The 16,412-nt window shown below is 41.0% G+C and overlaps 2 protein-coding genes and 1 long non-coding RNA gene across 5 annotated transcripts; 1 reads left to right on the top strand and 2 right to left on the bottom strand.

Moving 5' to 3' along the window:
* Positions 1–1,738: 1,738 nt before the first annotated feature.
* On the bottom strand, positions 1,739–4,072 carry morn5 (MORN repeat containing 5). Of its 2 annotated transcripts, none has more exons than XM_046860366.1 (5): positions 3,918–4,072; positions 3,542–3,689; positions 2,609–2,720; positions 2,375–2,476; positions 1,739–2,248 (listed from the first exon to the last, which is right to left on the bottom strand). In XM_046860366.1, exons 1-5 carry the CDS (start codon positions 3,992–3,994, stop codon positions 2,229–2,231), a joined length of 459 nt encoding a protein of 152 aa, XP_046716322.1. In that variant the 5' UTR covers positions 3,995–4,072; the 3' UTR covers positions 1,739–2,228. The 2 variants fall into 2 exon arrangements, with proteins under 2 accessions (XP_046716322.1, XP_046716323.1); XM_046860367.1 differs by having other exon boundaries at positions 1,740–2,248; positions 3,922–3,997.
* A 181-nt stretch (positions 4,073–4,253) lies between these two features.
* ndufa8 (NADH:ubiquinone oxidoreductase subunit A8) lies at positions 4,254–8,459 on the top strand. Its single transcript, XM_046860368.1, has 4 exons — positions 4,254–4,411; positions 5,046–5,209; positions 7,185–7,350; positions 8,140–8,459. The coding sequence occupies exons 1-4, from the start codon at positions 4,361–4,363 to the stop codon at positions 8,275–8,277; spliced, it is 519 nt and encodes a 172-aa protein (XP_046716324.1). The 5' UTR covers positions 4,254–4,360; the 3' UTR covers positions 8,278–8,459.
* Positions 8,460–10,379: 1,920 nt separating this feature from the next.
* Positions 10,380–14,628, bottom strand: LOC124393849. Of its 2 annotated transcripts, none has more exons than XR_006927393.1 (3): positions 14,081–14,628; positions 10,726–10,937; positions 10,380–10,616 (listed from the first exon to the last, which is right to left on the bottom strand). It is a non-coding gene; the product is annotated as an uncharacterized LOC124393849 (long non-coding RNA). The 2 variants fall into 2 exon arrangements; XR_006927394.1 differs by lacking the exon at positions 14,081–14,628 and adding an exon at positions 11,284–11,424.
* Positions 14,629–16,412: the final 1,784 nt, after the last annotated feature.

The raw sequence follows: 16,412 nt of genomic DNA, 5'->3' as shown, positions 1-16,412 counted from the left end.
TAAGCACGTGAGACATCTCGGCTCTGTTTACACCTGGTAATTTAATAAGGTTCTGGATCTGGATTGTGTGTGAGTGTTATTCCTCATTTTTAGCTTGATGTTGGCGCACGACGTGGAGGTGAAGAAAATCCTGAGGTGAAGTGGAGAAATGGTGTAAGGTCTCACACATATCTCTGGATAAACCGTATACCATGATCACTTCCCAGCATTGAGGAGTTCAAGCTGTTATTGATGTTTTCAGAGCGAAACTGACCGAATGGATCAAAATAACGCTTCATTTTCATTACGCGTTTTATATTCGCCTCGTTACAGCTACAATTCTGCTGCTCCGAATCACACACACAGATAAAGTAGTGCCAGATTACATTTATTTACGTTTTAATAAAGTTATTCAAGCTGTTAATGAAGTTGTTGGAGTAACTCCTAGTGCCGTTTTTTCTCTTCTTCCAGTTTGATCAGAATTAATTTTTTGCCTCGAGCCGTTAAGCAAAATCTGAATATTTACCTTAGAAGTTCCACAAACTCCTCTGTGGAGCTCAGTAAGGTCATTAGGAAATGTGTACATTAGTGGAGGGAAGATCAGATCATTTTAGTGACTAAGTGAGACGGAACAAGACAGATGAAGCAGAGGAGCCACATCCATACACCAACTGCTTCAAACTTCAGGCCCACAACATGGTTATCGGTGGATGTACCATAAATGTTGAGTGTTTATGAGAAATAAAGTCAGAATGCTTTTTTCATGTATATTTTTGTATTTACATTTTGATGTAATATGCCAGTTAAATGCGCTAAATGTTTACTTTTTACAGATATTCTTCTATGCTGTTTCAGCATTCTGCTTCTTCTTCTTTTTCTTCTTTCAGCTTCTCCCATCAGAGGTCTCCACAGCGGATCATCCGTCTCCATACCCCCCTGTCCTCTACATCTGCCTCTTTTACACCAACTACCTGCATGTCTTCCCTCATCACATCCATAAACCTCCTCCTTGGCCTTCCTCTTTTCCTCCTTTCTGGTGGCTCCATCCTCAGCATTCTTCTACCAATATAATTTATGTCACTCCTCTGCACATGTCCAAACCATCTCAATCTCGCCTCCCTCACCTTGTCACCAAAACATCCTACATGCACTGTCCCTCTAATAAACTCATTTCTAATCCTGTCCATCGTCGTCACTCCCAACGAACATCTCAACATCTTCAGCTCTGCTACCTCCAGCTCCACCTCCTGTCTTTTACTCAATGCCACTGTCTCTAATCCATACAACATCTCAGGTCTCACCACAGTCCTATAAACTTTCCCTTTCACTCTCACAGATACTCTTCTATCACAAATCACTCCTGCTATCACTCTTCTCCACCCACTCCACCCTGCCTGCACTCTTTTCTTCACTTCTCTAACACACTCTCTATTACTTTGCACTGTTGACCCCAGGTACCTGAACTCCTCCACCTTCTCCACCTCTTCTCCCTGCAACCGCACCCCTCCACTGCCCTCCCTCTCATTCACACACATGTACTCTGTCTTACTCCTACTGACTTTCATTCCCCTTCTCTCCAGCGCATATCTCCACCTCTCCAGGCTCTTCTCCACCTGCTCCCTACTCTCACCACAAATCACAATATCATCCACAAACATCATAGTCCATGGAGACTTCTGTCTGACCTCGTCCTTCAACCTGTCCATCACCACAGCAAACAGGAAAGGGCTCAGAGCCGATCCTTGATGAAGTCCAACCTTCACCTTAAACCAGTCTGTTGTTCAGCAATAAAATGTATATTTCTTTAAAAAGGAGACAAGTTACTTGTTCATTTTAAGAGACTCGTCTGATTTTCTTTTGTATATTTAGTATACTCTTTAATGTCTTATCCGATTATTTGATTAATTGTTGTAATAATCGATAGCAGCATCTCTAAACTGCATAACGTTTATGGGAGTCACATGATAAAAGAACCAACGACTGTTTCCTGTACACAACCTACGGAGATTCTTGATGCTTCGCTCATACGCATTTAATTAAAGTCACATTAAAGACTCGTTCAAAACAACCGAATCATTCATGAACACCCCGTCGCTAGTCTAACATATCTGCCTCACTCTGGATGGTCCTGGAACTGTTTGTTGTTACGCTTACAGATGTTTATTAAGCAGCACATTTATTTTGTTCTCTGATTCAGCTGAAAAATAAGGACTTGAACACCTGAACTTCCATCCATTCAAATCCAGTATTCATGCTGATGATGTTGAGGCTGTAAAACACATAATCTGTTAATATAATCATCTCCTATTATACATTTTTTTTGTATAAATGTATATCGCATGCACGTGCATACATTCATTCATTCAGCGAACAATTCCAACATTAATCCTGTTACCTGCTTTCCCGAGGGGGGTGTCTCCAAGGGTGGTGTCTCTGCAGTCGTAGCCGGTGTCATTGATGACAGCAGAAGGATGCTCGTTAATCATCTGAGATTCTCCTGAAAGCACAAAACAGATCCTCATTACCAAAGGCAACGTAGTGAAGAACTAACGAGCATCCTATAACGAAGTGGGATGAAGTTTTAGCAGCTTCCGTGTTGTCGAAATGGAAGCTCAGGCTGGATTTTTACCTGCAGGTTTGAGTCCGTAGCAGATCTCGGTGTAGAAACGTCTATCGTAGCCGTTGCAGTAATCCCAGTCTGTCTCCTTGTACTCCAGTCCATCTGAGAAGGTGTAGTTACCCTGGAAGTGTATTTATTATTTTAGTATAATATCACGTTATACCACAACGCTTAACGTGTTCTGGGTTCTGTTTGGTAGAAAAATATAAATTAATTACAAGGTGGTGTAAAAAAAATATATCTTTTTTTAGTTTTGCCAACAGATGGCAGCACAAGGCTGCAAGCACAGTCACAGGGAGCACCGACCTTCTAAGGTTAGCATGCTAAAAAACATCGTCCTGTGTACTGTGCGACCGCTGCTATTTTGACGACGTGCGTTACCGCGTCTGCAATTTCATCTTGTTAGAACAAACGTGAAACAAATCGTTTTCGAGCAGAACGCGCTCTTCAAGAGCGGAAGAACATCAGGGGATGATGACGAGAGATCAGGAAGACCTTCAACGGACTCATCCCCTGAAAATATTAACTTGTGCATGATGCTCGTCGGAGATCATTCCACAACATTGCTGGCGTTGTTAGCGTGTCATACGGAACAGTCCAGAAGGAACACCGAGTCTAAATCTTACAGGAACTCCATCAGCGTGCCGTGCTTGACCCGTCCTCCATGTTGAGGATCATTAACGGTGATAAAACTCTTTGAAGGTGACTGGATATGTGGTGCACGAGTCTAGAAACTTTTTGATAACGTAATGTATAACAAGACATGAGCTGGTTAACTGGTCCAGGTGTACAGAAGAAGGACATTATAACGTGTAGAGATCTCCTGGACCAAGTTAAGGATCCTTAATAGGAACATTTAAACCAGTTTTTATGATAAATCAGGCAACTTAGAGCAACTAATACTGTTATTCGGCTACTAATGAAAGAAAAACATGCTGGAACCTGTTTGCATATCCCATTTTCCCAGATTCCTTCATATTTCCCTCCATTGGGAAAGTGCAGGACTCCTTTCCCATGGAACATGCCGTCCTTCATCTCCCCTTCATATCTGGTCTGTGTGGGGAGTTTGTACTCTCCTTCACCCTCCATTCTAAAACAGACACAAATTATTTGGCTAATTATGGGTTTTTATTTTTATTTCTATCTATATAACAGGCTTAACATGCAACAAAACCATGAGGAATGACTTAAATAATAAACCAATATGCTTTCAATTTAACTTTTATTATTGAACGTAAAATATTATAACAGTTTTTAATCAATAAATGATATCTATGAATAACTCTAAATACATAAACACGTTTTTATAAGTTTTTACCTGCCATTTTTATAAGTTCCGCTGTAACTGCTGCCTGTAAACTCCATTTGAGTCGACAAACATATGGACGTTTCCATAGAAACACACTCAGTCAATCGTCGCGGAATAACTACGTCATCCTCCAGGGCCCGTGTAAAAAAAAAAAAAAAAAAATAGCGCATGCGCATCTGACTGACCTTCCATTGAGTCCCACCGTCCTCCTGTGGCAGGAGTTGTTTTCCCACCTGCATTCAGACAAACTACGCTTACGGGTAGCAGCTTCCACGCACACGTGGAATCCTTTAACCTGATTGGTTAATCTCTGTGTCACTCTTAATTGTTAGCCAATCTTGGCGCAAGAGGCGGGATTTCTGTAGGAATACGGGTGTGAGGAAAGAGAACGTCGCTGACCGCGGACGTTAAAGCGGTTTAGCCGAGTTTAAGCGAATTTGTGGAACGGAATAATGCCCGGTCAGGTTGATGTTCCGACGCTGTCGGAGTTGAGCGTCGAAGAGGTATGTTTAATGAAGAAAATAAAAAGTGAAATCATTTAAAAATGTGAACTTGAAATCACACTGGTGCTAGCTAGCAGCCTGGAAACAGACTGTGCTATGATAGCTAGCTCGCTAACTGGTGTGTCTAATAATAATTTATTGTTATAAGAAATACCATAATTTACTTCACTTTTTATAAGATAAATAGATACATGTCTTGTTCCACCATCGCTAGTACATTAACAGGACATATCTAGTACCAGTCCATTATGCAAATAAGTTCTATAAATCATATACAACATTTAATTATTTATAATGAATAATTATTATAACGCACACCTTAACCCAGGTAGCGCCTTATAAAAGTTATATTTTATGTCTTTTAGTCTTTATGATTAAACTTTAATAGGTGCAAATACTTAACACAATACTAGTGGATTTCGGTATGCAAATGAGTCTACTATAAATATTTATCACGCTCTCATTTGCATACTACGTATTTAAACTAATGTATTTCAGACGCAGCGCTCTGATTGGTCAGATGATGATGCTCAGTTTTCCATAACTGCACACAACAGTTAAATCTTTGACATGACTGGGAGCAGAAACGCATGTTAATTGTTGATTAATTATTATCGATTTCTTTTTTATAAAGTTGAACGTGTCGTCGGCCGTCCTGAAAGCCGCCGCGCATCACTACGGCTCTCAGTGCGACAAACCCAACAAGGAGTTCATGCTGTGCAGGTGGGAGGAGAAGGACCCCAGGAAGTGTCTGGAGGAAGGAAGGAAGGTCAACGAGTGCGCACTTAATTTCTTCAGGTACCATCACCTGGTCATGTGATCACAAAAGCATAGAAGTGTGTTTATTACGGTGAATATGACGCACAAATACACACTCACTGCGTGTCATGTACAAGCTCACAGCACAGATAGGTGATTGATTGGTTAATTGGTTGATTGACTGACAGACTTCACTATCATTCAGGTGTTTTTGGAGCTTAGTGAGTAAGGCAAGAAAAAAAGGTTATAACTATCTAAGAGAATCCCAACAGAACTGATTATTTGTTTATTTATTTATTTGATACATTTTTATGTTCTGCAAAAAACATAATTATTCGTACGAGTCTGCATCTCACAATCGATTATTAAGTAAAAAAAAAAAGTCAAACAAACTTTTTAAATGATGTACAATCGAGCAGTAAATAGATTAAATTAAGTAAATAAAATGTACAGAAAGAAATTATTTTTTGAAATAAATATATCTATTTGTAAGACTAATAAAAAAGAAAAATATTAAAATAAATATAACAGATTAAAAATAATATATAAAATATATATTTGTAAAATGTTAAAGCAGATTGTTTTTTTGGCAAATATGAAAAATGCTTTTATAAATAAATTCATTCAAAAATACTAAAAAATAAATAAAAATGTTATGTTTTATTTATATTATATATTATTATATTATAATTTTTAGTATTATAAGTATTAGTATTATAATTTTTTTTGTATTAAATTCTTTGCTTAAGGAAAGATATAAACAAAATAATGTTTTTATTATTTTTGAATAAATGTATTAATTATATTAAATAATTTTATTTAAATAATTTTTTTAATTTAATTATTATATATAATATTTATTAAATAATTTGTGTGTGTGTGTGTGTGTGTGTGTGTGTGTGTGTGTATATATATATATATATATATATATATATGTGTGTGTGTGTGTGTATGTGTGTATATAAAAAATAATATATAGTGTGTGTGTATATAAAAAGAAGCTCATGTTGTAATAGTGAGTAAAGGTAATTAAAAGTTGGCGTATGCAGCCCACGCGGCGGTCTTGAGCCATGGCCCTGTGGTCATTCTCACGACGCACAACTAAATCCCATAATTATGCGGTGAGTCTTCGGTGTCTGGTCGCTTTTTGTATATCCTGAGTTGAGCGGAGTTGGAGATTTATCCCCCCCCCCATGACCCCCCACCCCATCCCTTGATGTGTGTAGGAAGCGGTCTGCTTCGTCTCAGTCTGGCTAATGGCAGGCGCTCGGCTCTAATAACGCAGCGACGCCTCTGCACCGTGACTGGTGTCTGTCATTAAAACACAAAACAGCTTTTTTTTCAGGAGGGGCGTACAGATCTAACCGCTGAGCGAGGAGTGTGGAATAAACCATTCTGTCCTCAGTGTAAACAAGCAGGACTCGACTCAAACAGAGCGGAAAGAAACCAAAAAACCCCCCAAAAAACAGGGATCTGATTATTAACTGGCGGGAGATCAAAACCCAATTCAGTTCATCTGCAGCGAACGTATTTAGTAGGGATTTATGTGGGGTAACAGTATGCGGTTGTAATCTTGGTGTCTTCTCTTGGTGTCCGAGTTCACACACTCGGAAAGCTCACCACTGTTTCATTGGCCGGGAACTGATCTGCAAGCATTCCCTAATGTTTTTGTTTTGTTGTCATCACAAAAACATTTAGTGCAAAAACGCACAATTTCAGAACAGAGACCTTTTATGTCGCCTGTTTTCAAGAAGGCGGTGTAATGGAGGTTTGGAGATGGAGAACTTGCTTCTGGTCTTCTAAAATGAACAAACAAACCACAGTAAATCTTAACATCATTTCACATCCACGTTCCTGCGGTAATAAATGTACAGCTAGACCACGCCCCCTGATGGTGTAAGGCTGCCTCTTTTTGCTTACACCTTTAAAACGTTCCCTGTATGTCTCGATGCAGAAGTACATCACACGTCCCTCATAACGTTCTCTTCTTCAACACACACTTGTGTCTGTGCAGGCAGATAAAGGGGAACTGTGCTGAGTCGTTCACCGAGTACTGGACCTGTCTGGACTATTCGAACCTGGCTGAGCTCCGTCACTGCCGGAAACAGCAGAAGGTGTTCGATAGCTGTGTGCTGGAGAAGCTCGGCTGGAATAGACCCGAACTGGGGGATCTGTCCAAGGTTATAGACACAACACACACTCTGTATAATGTTCCCTTACACTTAGAACATGTCTGTTAGGATCACACACAATTGTATCAGACGTCTGTAGATGCAGTAGCATTAGATCTTCGCTTTATGTGGACCAGGAGACCCAAACCTGTTCCAGCATGACAAAGCCCCTGTGCACAAAGCAAGTTGTGGAGGATCTCTTGTTATAAAGCTCCAACGTTATTGAACATGAATTGAATGTAAACACTGACTGCACCCCAGACCTCCTCACCTTCTCACCTACCAATCATACCAAAACATACCAATCTTATGCTCAGATGTCCACAAACTTTTGTCCAAATAGAGTTCAGTCAGACAGACAGTCAGACAGACAGTCAGACAGTCAGTCAGACAGTCAGTCAGACAGTCAGACAGACAGTCAGACAGACAGTCAGACAGTCAGACAGACAGTCAGACAGATAGATAGATAGATAGATAGATAGATAGATAGATAGATAGATAGATAGATAGATAGATAGATAGATAGATAGATAGGTGTGTGTGTGTGTGTGTGTGTGTGTGTGTGTGTAGTTCTGTACAGGATAATTGACTAAAGTAATATTATTATGTACAGAATGATCTAGAATGTACAGAGTGAGGTAGAACTGCATGATGATTACTGCTGTGTATAAAACATCATTCTGTGGTTCGATTTTACGGAGCCCTGGAACTGCAGACTCCTTACACGAACCACCTACAGATCTCTCACTTTCCTCATTGTACCTTTTTGTCTTTCTGTCTGTCTCCATGTCGTGTCAGGTGACCAAGGTGGCGACCTCTCGACCCCTCCCAGAGAACCCATACCACTCGAGACCGAGGCCCGAGCCCAACCCCGTGATTGACGCCCCACTCGAACCCGCCAAGCATGGCAGCCGCCTGTTTTTCTGGAACTGGTGAAGAGACGCTTTGCTTTTCTTTCCTGTCAATGCTCCTCCTCCCAGACATTTCCAGAACCAGACAGATGGACAGTAGCAGAACCGGTGCTTCACCCACAGCAGCAGTCTGCTCTCCTACATGTAGAAATGTATTCAATAAACACAGTGGCTCATGTGTTGTGGATTAAATAAGTTTCATTCAAACTGAGGTTCATGGATTTCTTTCTCATCATGCAGGCAAATAAACTATTCTATATATTACATTTTATTTATTTCTTTATTATTTAGGTTTTTTTCTGGGGGCAAATTATTTATTTATTAATTTATTATTTGTCATCATTATGCTATTAATGTATTTGTTTATTTGTTTATTTTTCTTACATTTTTATTTTCTACAATTTCTTTCATTTTTATATAATTTGTGTGTAAGTAAATATTTTTCATTTTTAATTGTTTATTTTTTTTTTTTTTATTTGATAATTTTTTCTTTCTTTTGGGGAAACATTGGGAACAGGACAACACAATACCAAACTGTATGGACAAAAAGTTTGTGGACATCTAAACATCTGCTTCTTTTTGAACTTCTCATTCCACATTTACGCTCCATTTGTTGTTATATGATGATCCACTCTTCTGGGAAGATGTTCCACTAGATATTGTGGAGATTCGTTCAGCCACAGGGGTGTTAGTAAAGTCAGGTAGTGATGTAGGTGAGAAGGTGAGGAGACCTGGGGTGCAGTCAGTGTTCACATTCATCCCAAAGGTGTTCTATTGGGTTTGGGCTCATTAGGAGGAGATCTTCCAATCAATGGAAAGCAGATCATGGAGCAGGCTTTGTGCACAGGGGCATCGTCATGCTGGAACAGGTTTGGGTCTCTTAGTTCATTTTCCTGCATCCAAAGACGTCAGTACAATTGTGTCTAGAAGTTTGTGGTAACAGTTTGGAGAAGAACCACATATGTCTGGAAAAGTCAGGTGTCTCAATACTTTTGGTTTTATATTATACTAATGTATCAGCATACATTATGACCATTTACCAGGAGAATGAATTAGAACATCAATTATTTATATCACTCTTTTCTATAACGTTGTAAAGTCGACATCCTACATCACATAATATTTAAAAAACGTTTTGTGTTCATTAAAAAAAAAAAAGAAAGAAAATGGGGAAAAAAAAGAGTAATAAATAAATGTTTAGGGTTTTTTTTTAAATGCAAATAATCTCTGCATGCGGTTGTGAATAAAATAATGTCCAGTTGAGAATCACTGCAATCAAGCAGACACACTGCAAACCTCAAGAACAAAGGACAATAAACTTTTATGAAAAATAACCCTGTGTGTGTGTGGGGGTGTGGGTGTGTGTGTGTGGTAAGTGTTTGAGGAGAGTGTCATTGAGAGAATACACTGAATTGTTCGGTTTTATGCTTCTGGAGTAAATGGCTTCATTCAGCCACAAATCAAGTGCAAATTTCCCTCTTCTTCAAGCTCTGAGTAGGAGGTGTGTGTGTGTGTGTGTGTGTGAGTGAGTGTAAAACCAGACTGAGGCTGTGTAATGTCAGGGACCTCGAGGTTGGAGGTTCGGTCCCTTTGGGCCGAGGCCAATTTCCTCCAGTGCTCGGCTCTGACTTCCTGTTTCGAGCTCAGCAGCAGGAGCGTCTGTGCAACACAACTCCAGTTCAAAGCTCGAGAGCAGGAGAGCAGATCTGCAACTGCCCTTCTGTTCAACTGCACCTCTCCAGACCACCTCGGGTCAACCGGCCCCACAGGCAACGCTCGGCTCGGCCCAATATAAATAAAACTAATGGGCAAAGCTCTGTTTTTCACCACTCTTGATTAATATATAGAAAATAGGCTTGGGATGTTTTTTTTTTTTTCAGAAAGCAGGTTGTAGTGGATCAGGTTTCGTTGTTAATAAGGTTTTGAGGATTCAGGGTTTTGGGAATTCAGGGTTTTGGGGATTCAGGGATTCTCCAGCAGCCTGAGAAGGTGAATTAAGACTAGGACTAGATCTTATCATGCAAACCTGTGTTTATTTTGTAGGAGATTATATGCTGAAAGTAATTTGGGCCTGTGTGTGTGTGTGTGTGTGTGTGTGTGTGTGTGTGTGTGTGTGTGTGAGAGATTGCTTTAGGCTGAACGTCACCAAAACCTACCACATCTGGACATCTGAACGTTTACAAAAATTTCTAATGATGCAGTCATTTATTACTTTCGCTCCAAAATCAACTCCAGATTTCTTTTATGTTACCAATAACATCTTAAAAATTAATAATATAAAATAAAAACTTCATAATATTTCATCAGTTCATCGAGATTCTTCTTCTGCTTGGAGCTGCTACACATCTGACCCATGTTCTGCTCCTGTTGATCAGATAATCACAAAAAAAAATGAATTCCATGTCCAGGTTTTTCCATTGCTACTGTAGATGTGTAGCTCAGAGCTGCTGCTGTAATCATAAAGAAATCATACCTCGTCTCATGTTTCTGTCCAGAACCTGATCTTCAGGCCAAAATAAATGAAGCTGTTGAAGGTGATGGAATGCAAGCAAGAATTCGGATGATAAAAAAATAACACGTTTATGAATCTTGTTCTTCAGTAGTTAGTTCGTTTTTATGTGCACAGAGTGGACATTTGTCTTTGGCTTCATCCTGCAGTATCAACAAACTCATCAGTAGATCAACCTAAAAAAAACGACAAAACAAAAGCACACATTTTGCAAAGCAACATACATTATATTTTAACACACACGTTACTGTATGTGCAGGTAGGAGGTGATGTCAAAAAGTTTCAAGGCTAGTTTTGTAACACACCAACAGATGGCAGCACAAGGCTGCACGCACAGTCACAGGGAGCACTGGACTTCATAAGTCAGTGTTCCAAAAGACATCGCTCGTGTACATCAGGAGCTGTCACCTGTGCTATTCTGACCACGTGCGTTATCATGTCTGCTATTCTGATCACGTGTGCACCCTGTCACCGAGCTCCTCATCACACGTTAAAACAACAAGATCTCACTTCCACATCCACCCTATTTGCCAGATTTGTCTCCTGCAGACTTCGCCCTCTTCCCGAAGATGAAGATCCGGCTCACCGTATTGACACCGTTGTGGAGATCCGGCGCAAATCGTAGAAGGTGCTTGACACGCTTGGAAAGAAGACTTCCAGGACACGTTCTAGAAGAACACTGGGAGCTCTGTATTGCTGTGCAAGGGGACTATTTTGAAGGTGATATATTTAAATGTAGAGAAAATAACGTAGATAAACAAAGCTCATCTCCAGACTTTTTGATGCCACCTTGTATGTCCAGTATATACAAAATTTATGATACAGAACTTTTTTCTCCTGTAGTGAACTAAACGAATCCCCTACTTTTTTTTTTTATACATATATTTTCTTTAGTATTTCAGAAACTCTAGGATTAAATATACATCATGATGCTGTGCTACTTCTAGCTAATGTTCCATAGCTGGATTGTTTTTTCCAAAGGTATCTCCTCATTCTGTACAGCTTGTTTTTACCCTAATGTGTGTATCTGAAATCCCCCTCACACACACACACACACACACACACACACACACACACACACACACTACATTTCCCCGAATTCCCAAGGTGTGGTGCAGGCTAGTGGCTCGTGCAGGAAACCTCTGACAGCTCTGGCTGTGACCTCGACCACACCATGACAGCACGGGTGGAGGTTTATTTTATTTTTTCTATAGCATTGAGGTCTGGAGGCTGTGGGCAGGGCCTGAGGGCTCGTGGCAGCCCCTCAGCTCAGACCCTAACACAGGAAAGTGGGGTCAGAACGGGCTGACACTGCCCCGGCGCAGGAAGCAGAGTCTGGCAGCGGAAAGAAATACAATACAGTCTCAAAGTCTCCAAAAAAAGCACTAAAACATATTGGCCGCGGAAAAACCATACGGCCAATATTCCTATTGTTCGCTCGCACTATTGAGAGCTTTTAGATAAATATTTGAACGCAAAACATCTCGTGGACCGGCGCTCGGTCGTGCAGGTTGCGAGGTCACTAACACTGTGTTCAGCGATGCAGGAAAAGCGAGGTGTTTTCCTTCACACACCGGTTCTCCGAGTGGAGGTGTGGACGAGCGTTTTTCTAACACAAACAAAAGGCAAAACGTCCTGCCGCTGAGGCCGTCGCTGCTGAAAGACTGTTTACCTTCTCGCTTTCCATTCGCACTGAACCGCAGTTTTAAGAGGCTTTAATGCCTCTTTAATGTCTGCTTTTAAATTGTCCACACACGATGTTCAGCGACGCTGAACTTTCAAGCAGGTCGAGTCGGAAACCTAACCGTCCAGATGGTTCTCCTCGCGCCAGAACAACGCATAGGACGTTCTGCTATACGGCGACGTCTGATCTGTACCATATGTATAACGAAGCTTGCATTTTAATGAGATTAGTGTCAGGTGTTTGACAGAACGGAATGACTGAATCCACACACACACACACACACACACACACACACACACACACACCAAACCACTAAACCACAGATTTCTTGGCGATCACATGAATTAAGAGCTCAAAGTACAAGTACAAGGTGTGAATAAGTGAGATTTTTGCTCACAAATCCTGAAATAAAAGATCGAATTATCCACATGCTAAAGCAGAATATTACAAAATAATCATAACTAAACCATTAAAAACATAAACGTAAGAACATACTGAAAAGATTGACCATGATTCCTTCATATAAATTGTTCTAACATAAAAAATATTGCATGTATTAAATATTCATTCATATTTAATAAGCTAACAAGCGATGCTTTAACCTTTAGCTAAATTCACTAGCTAGCAAGCTAGTTATAATTGCAATCAATGTTAAGTTTGTATGTAAGCTAACTGCAGAATTATTTGGCTAATTGTCATATTTGTTTATTAAAACATCATTAACAACCCGGAGATATATAAACTGTATATTTATAAGGCGAGTCTGTGTTAATAAAACATTATATTTCGTTTCTAGCATGCTAGCAGTCAATGGGCTAACATTTAGAGGGTTAAGTACATGAACACTGTTTCTGTTTATGTTCAAGTCTGCTAGCTAACAAGCTAGCAATCATGAAACCTATTTCCCCTTTTTGCCAGCAGGCTAGCTGATATATTTTCACAATTAATGTCATTAAAACTACACTAACACTTCAGCTAACATGATGCTATGCTAAGCTATTATGCTATTGTGTATGTGTCCAAATTAACAAACAGCAGCTTTTACTTTGTGGTTGTGTGAGCGTCTGGTTGTGTAAAAGTATTGTGTGAGTGTGTGAGCATGTGGTTGTGTGAGTGTGTTGTGTGGTTGTGTGAATGTCCCGGTGTGCGAAGTTGTGTGATTGTGTTGTGTGGACATGCGATTGCGCAAGCGTGCGGTTGTGCCAGCGTGTGAGTGTGTGGATGTGCAAGCGGGTGGTTGTGTGACAGTGCGGTTGTGTGGACGTGCGGTTGCGTGAGCGCGAGTTGCGTGAACGTGCAGTTGTGTGTGTGTGTGGTTGTGCGAGCGTGCAGTTGTGCGAGCGTGTGAGTGTGTGGCTGCGAGAGCGGGTGGTTGTGCGACAGTGCGGTTGTGTGGACGTGTAGTTGTGCGAGCGTGAGTCGCGTGAACGTGCAGTTGTGTGAGTGTGTGGTTGCGCAAGCGTGTGGTTGTGCGAGCATGTGAGTGTGTGGCTGTGAGAGCAGGTGGTTGTGTGACAGTGCGGTTGTGTGGACGCGCGGTTGCACGAGCGTGAGTCGCGTGAACGTGCAGTTGTGTGAGTGTGTGGTTGTGCGAGCGTGTGAGTGTGTGGTTGTATGATTTTAGGTGTCTTTTACCAGGGTGAAGATGTTAAATCCCGGAATGTCGCCTACATTCCCACGTTTTTACGCTTTTCTGCTCCTGACTGAAGTTGGAATGCGGAGCATCTGGCAGCGGACGTCTACTACACGTCCAGCTGTTTGCATTCCACGCAGCACGCGCCGTGTGAAGCTCTCTTGTGAAGCTCTCGAGTAGGCGTGTGAATGGTTGGCTGTGTGGTCGGTGTGTTTCAGAGTGAAGTGTTAATGTGGAGAGCAGCGCTCTGAAACACCTGAGTGACTCTGAGTGTGTGATCTCAGCGCTCGCTGGGGGACACGGTACCGCATGGATGCCTTATGTGTCCAAGCTTGCAGAGTGTTTGTGTTCTTTGGCTGCAGGTCCAAAAAAGGCTTTTGTCCTACTTTTCAAATATCGTTTGTAAAAAAAAATTGCAAAAGTGAAGTTAAAAAAAAAAAAAAAGCGCTCAACAGCAGTGTGAGCAAACTGTGTTATGACATGAGACGTCTAAACAGCGTGTGAGTGACCGTGGGGGTCGTCATGGCGCTGGATACGCATTGACAGATTCCTCCAGCGTTAAATCCTCCGCTCGCTCGAAGCTCAGTCTGCAACATTCAAGATGTCGACGTTAGCAAAAACACAGTTTATCACAAGACATGCTAATACCAATAATCTTAACACCTGTGGCAGATTTTTCTTAGTAAACAAGCTAACATTAGACCAACTATTGAATTTTTCATTAAAACAATGCTAACAGGCTAGTTAACACTACACTACAGTGTTAACTTGTGCTACAAAAATTATATCAAGCAATATTTTTAGATAGATTTAAATATACTTGCGCTCAAACATTAGGAGGCGTGGCCTAGTGGGCGTGGTTTGACCAGTGCTAATGTGAGATGTCCTCTAATGATAGATCTACAGAAATGTCATCCCTCAGAGTTAGCATGTTTTGGTTACCGTGCATTATGTTTGCTAGCTAGCAAGCCACTGTAGCTATCACTACACAAAGCCAGTTTCATGAAGATCTGCTTTACATCGGTTGGAGTGAAAGATCTTCAGCTATAGAGCTTTAAAACTTATTGAACATGAATGATAAATGTGACCGCTGACTGCATCCCAGGCCTCCTCACCTCCACAAACTTTTGGCACAGCAACCTGTCATATGACACGATGACTAAAATCAACCATCAACTAAAACTCAACCCCAACAAAACAGAACTGCTGGTCATCCCATGTGATTCCTCTCCAGGTCAAGATCTCCAAATAACACTTCATGACTCTCTGCGCTCAGTCATTTCTGGACTCGACTACTGCAACTCTTTGCTGGCAGGTCTTCCCCTGAACGCTATTCGTCCACTGCAAATGATCCAAAACGCAGCTGCATGACTTGTGTTCAATCTGCCCATGTTCTCCCACACCACCCCACTGCTGCGCCTTCACTAGCTTCCAGTAGCTGCACGTATCAGATTAAAAACACTGATGCTTGCCTACAAGGCCAAAAATGGACCAGCACCATCTTACCTCAGAGACCTCATCACATCTCGCACTGCACCACGCTGTCTGAGATCCTCCAGCATTGCTCGACTGGTACCACTGGTAAGTATACTTCAAAGCTCTTCTCTGTTCTGGCACCGAGGTGGTGGAATGAACTTCCCCTAGATGTCCATACAGTGGAGTCCCTGATTATCTTCAAGCGACGATTGAAGACCTTCATTTTCCTGAAACACTTAAATTAGCAGTTTCCAAGTTTGCTTTGTAGAATTCAAGAGTTATATTTATATAAAGTTTGTAATTTTGCGTATCAGTGTAGATTTATTTATTACTAGAGACTCAAAGCACTTTTGTACGTCGCTCTGGATAAGGGCGTCTGCTAAATGCTGTAAATGTAAATGTAAATATGACAAGGGGGCGGACACAAGACACAAATCAAAACAAGCCATGTGAAACGCTTAATTGTGCCACACATTATGCAAATCTGTTAGCTAAAGCTAGATATTTAAATACTTAAGATTCATTTGAAGCCACACCCCCATAACCAGTAAAAAAAAAGGCGGAGCTTAGTGTATGATCAAGATTGTTACGTCTGATTGGGCGTTGATGAAGTCTGATTTAGTAGGAAGTGGTTATGTCGATCGTCTCATTCCGGATCTAGTTTGCGAGTTCCTCTGCAATCTTTTATAGAGGGTCTATTTTTTGCCGAAGTATGTTTGCATCGTGTTTATTTTCCCGAAAGTTTGGAGACGTGGTTTGTTGTTTTGCACGCAGCCCCGGTCGAAGGCGGACACGGACGGCCGTCCAGCCCACAATTCGTACTGTTCTGTAGATCGACACGTAAACAAACAGAGGGAG

Source organism: Silurus meridionalis, chromosome 11 (genome assembly GCF_014805685.1).
Source record: "Silurus meridionalis isolate SWU-2019-XX chromosome 11, ASM1480568v1, whole genome shotgun sequence".
Taxonomy (NCBI): domain Eukaryota; kingdom Metazoa; phylum Chordata; class Actinopteri; order Siluriformes; family Siluridae; genus Silurus; species Silurus meridionalis.
The sequence above is the reverse complement of the archived record's forward strand: the minus strand, read 5'-3'. Positions and strand labels throughout refer to the sequence as shown.

Bases quoted from the DNA above. Each gene is read 5' to 3' on its own strand.
- morn5 (XM_046860366.1), bottom strand. From the start codon at position 3,994: ATGGAAACGTCCATATGTTTGTCGACTCAAATGGAGTTTACAGGCAGC. The intron at 3,690-3,917 runs GTAAAAACTTAT...TGTCTGTTTTAG, and splicing joins GGAACTTATAAAAATGGCAG to AATGGAGGGTGAAGGAGAGT. The intron at 2,249-2,374 runs GTAACAGGATTA...TGTGTTTTACAG, and splicing joins CACCCCCCTCGGGAAAGCAG to CCTCAACATCATCAGCATGA.
- ndufa8 (XM_046860368.1), top strand. From the start codon at position 4,361: ATGCCCGGTCAGGTTGATGTTCCGACGCTGTCGGAGTTGAGCGTCGAA. The intron at 5,210-7,184 runs GTACCATCACCT...GTGTCTGTGCAG, and splicing joins TGCGCACTTAATTTCTTCAG to GCAGATAAAGGGGAACTGTG. The intron at 7,351-8,139 runs GTTATAGACACA...ATGTCGTGTCAG, and splicing joins AACTGGGGGATCTGTCCAAG to GTGACCAAGGTGGCGACCTC.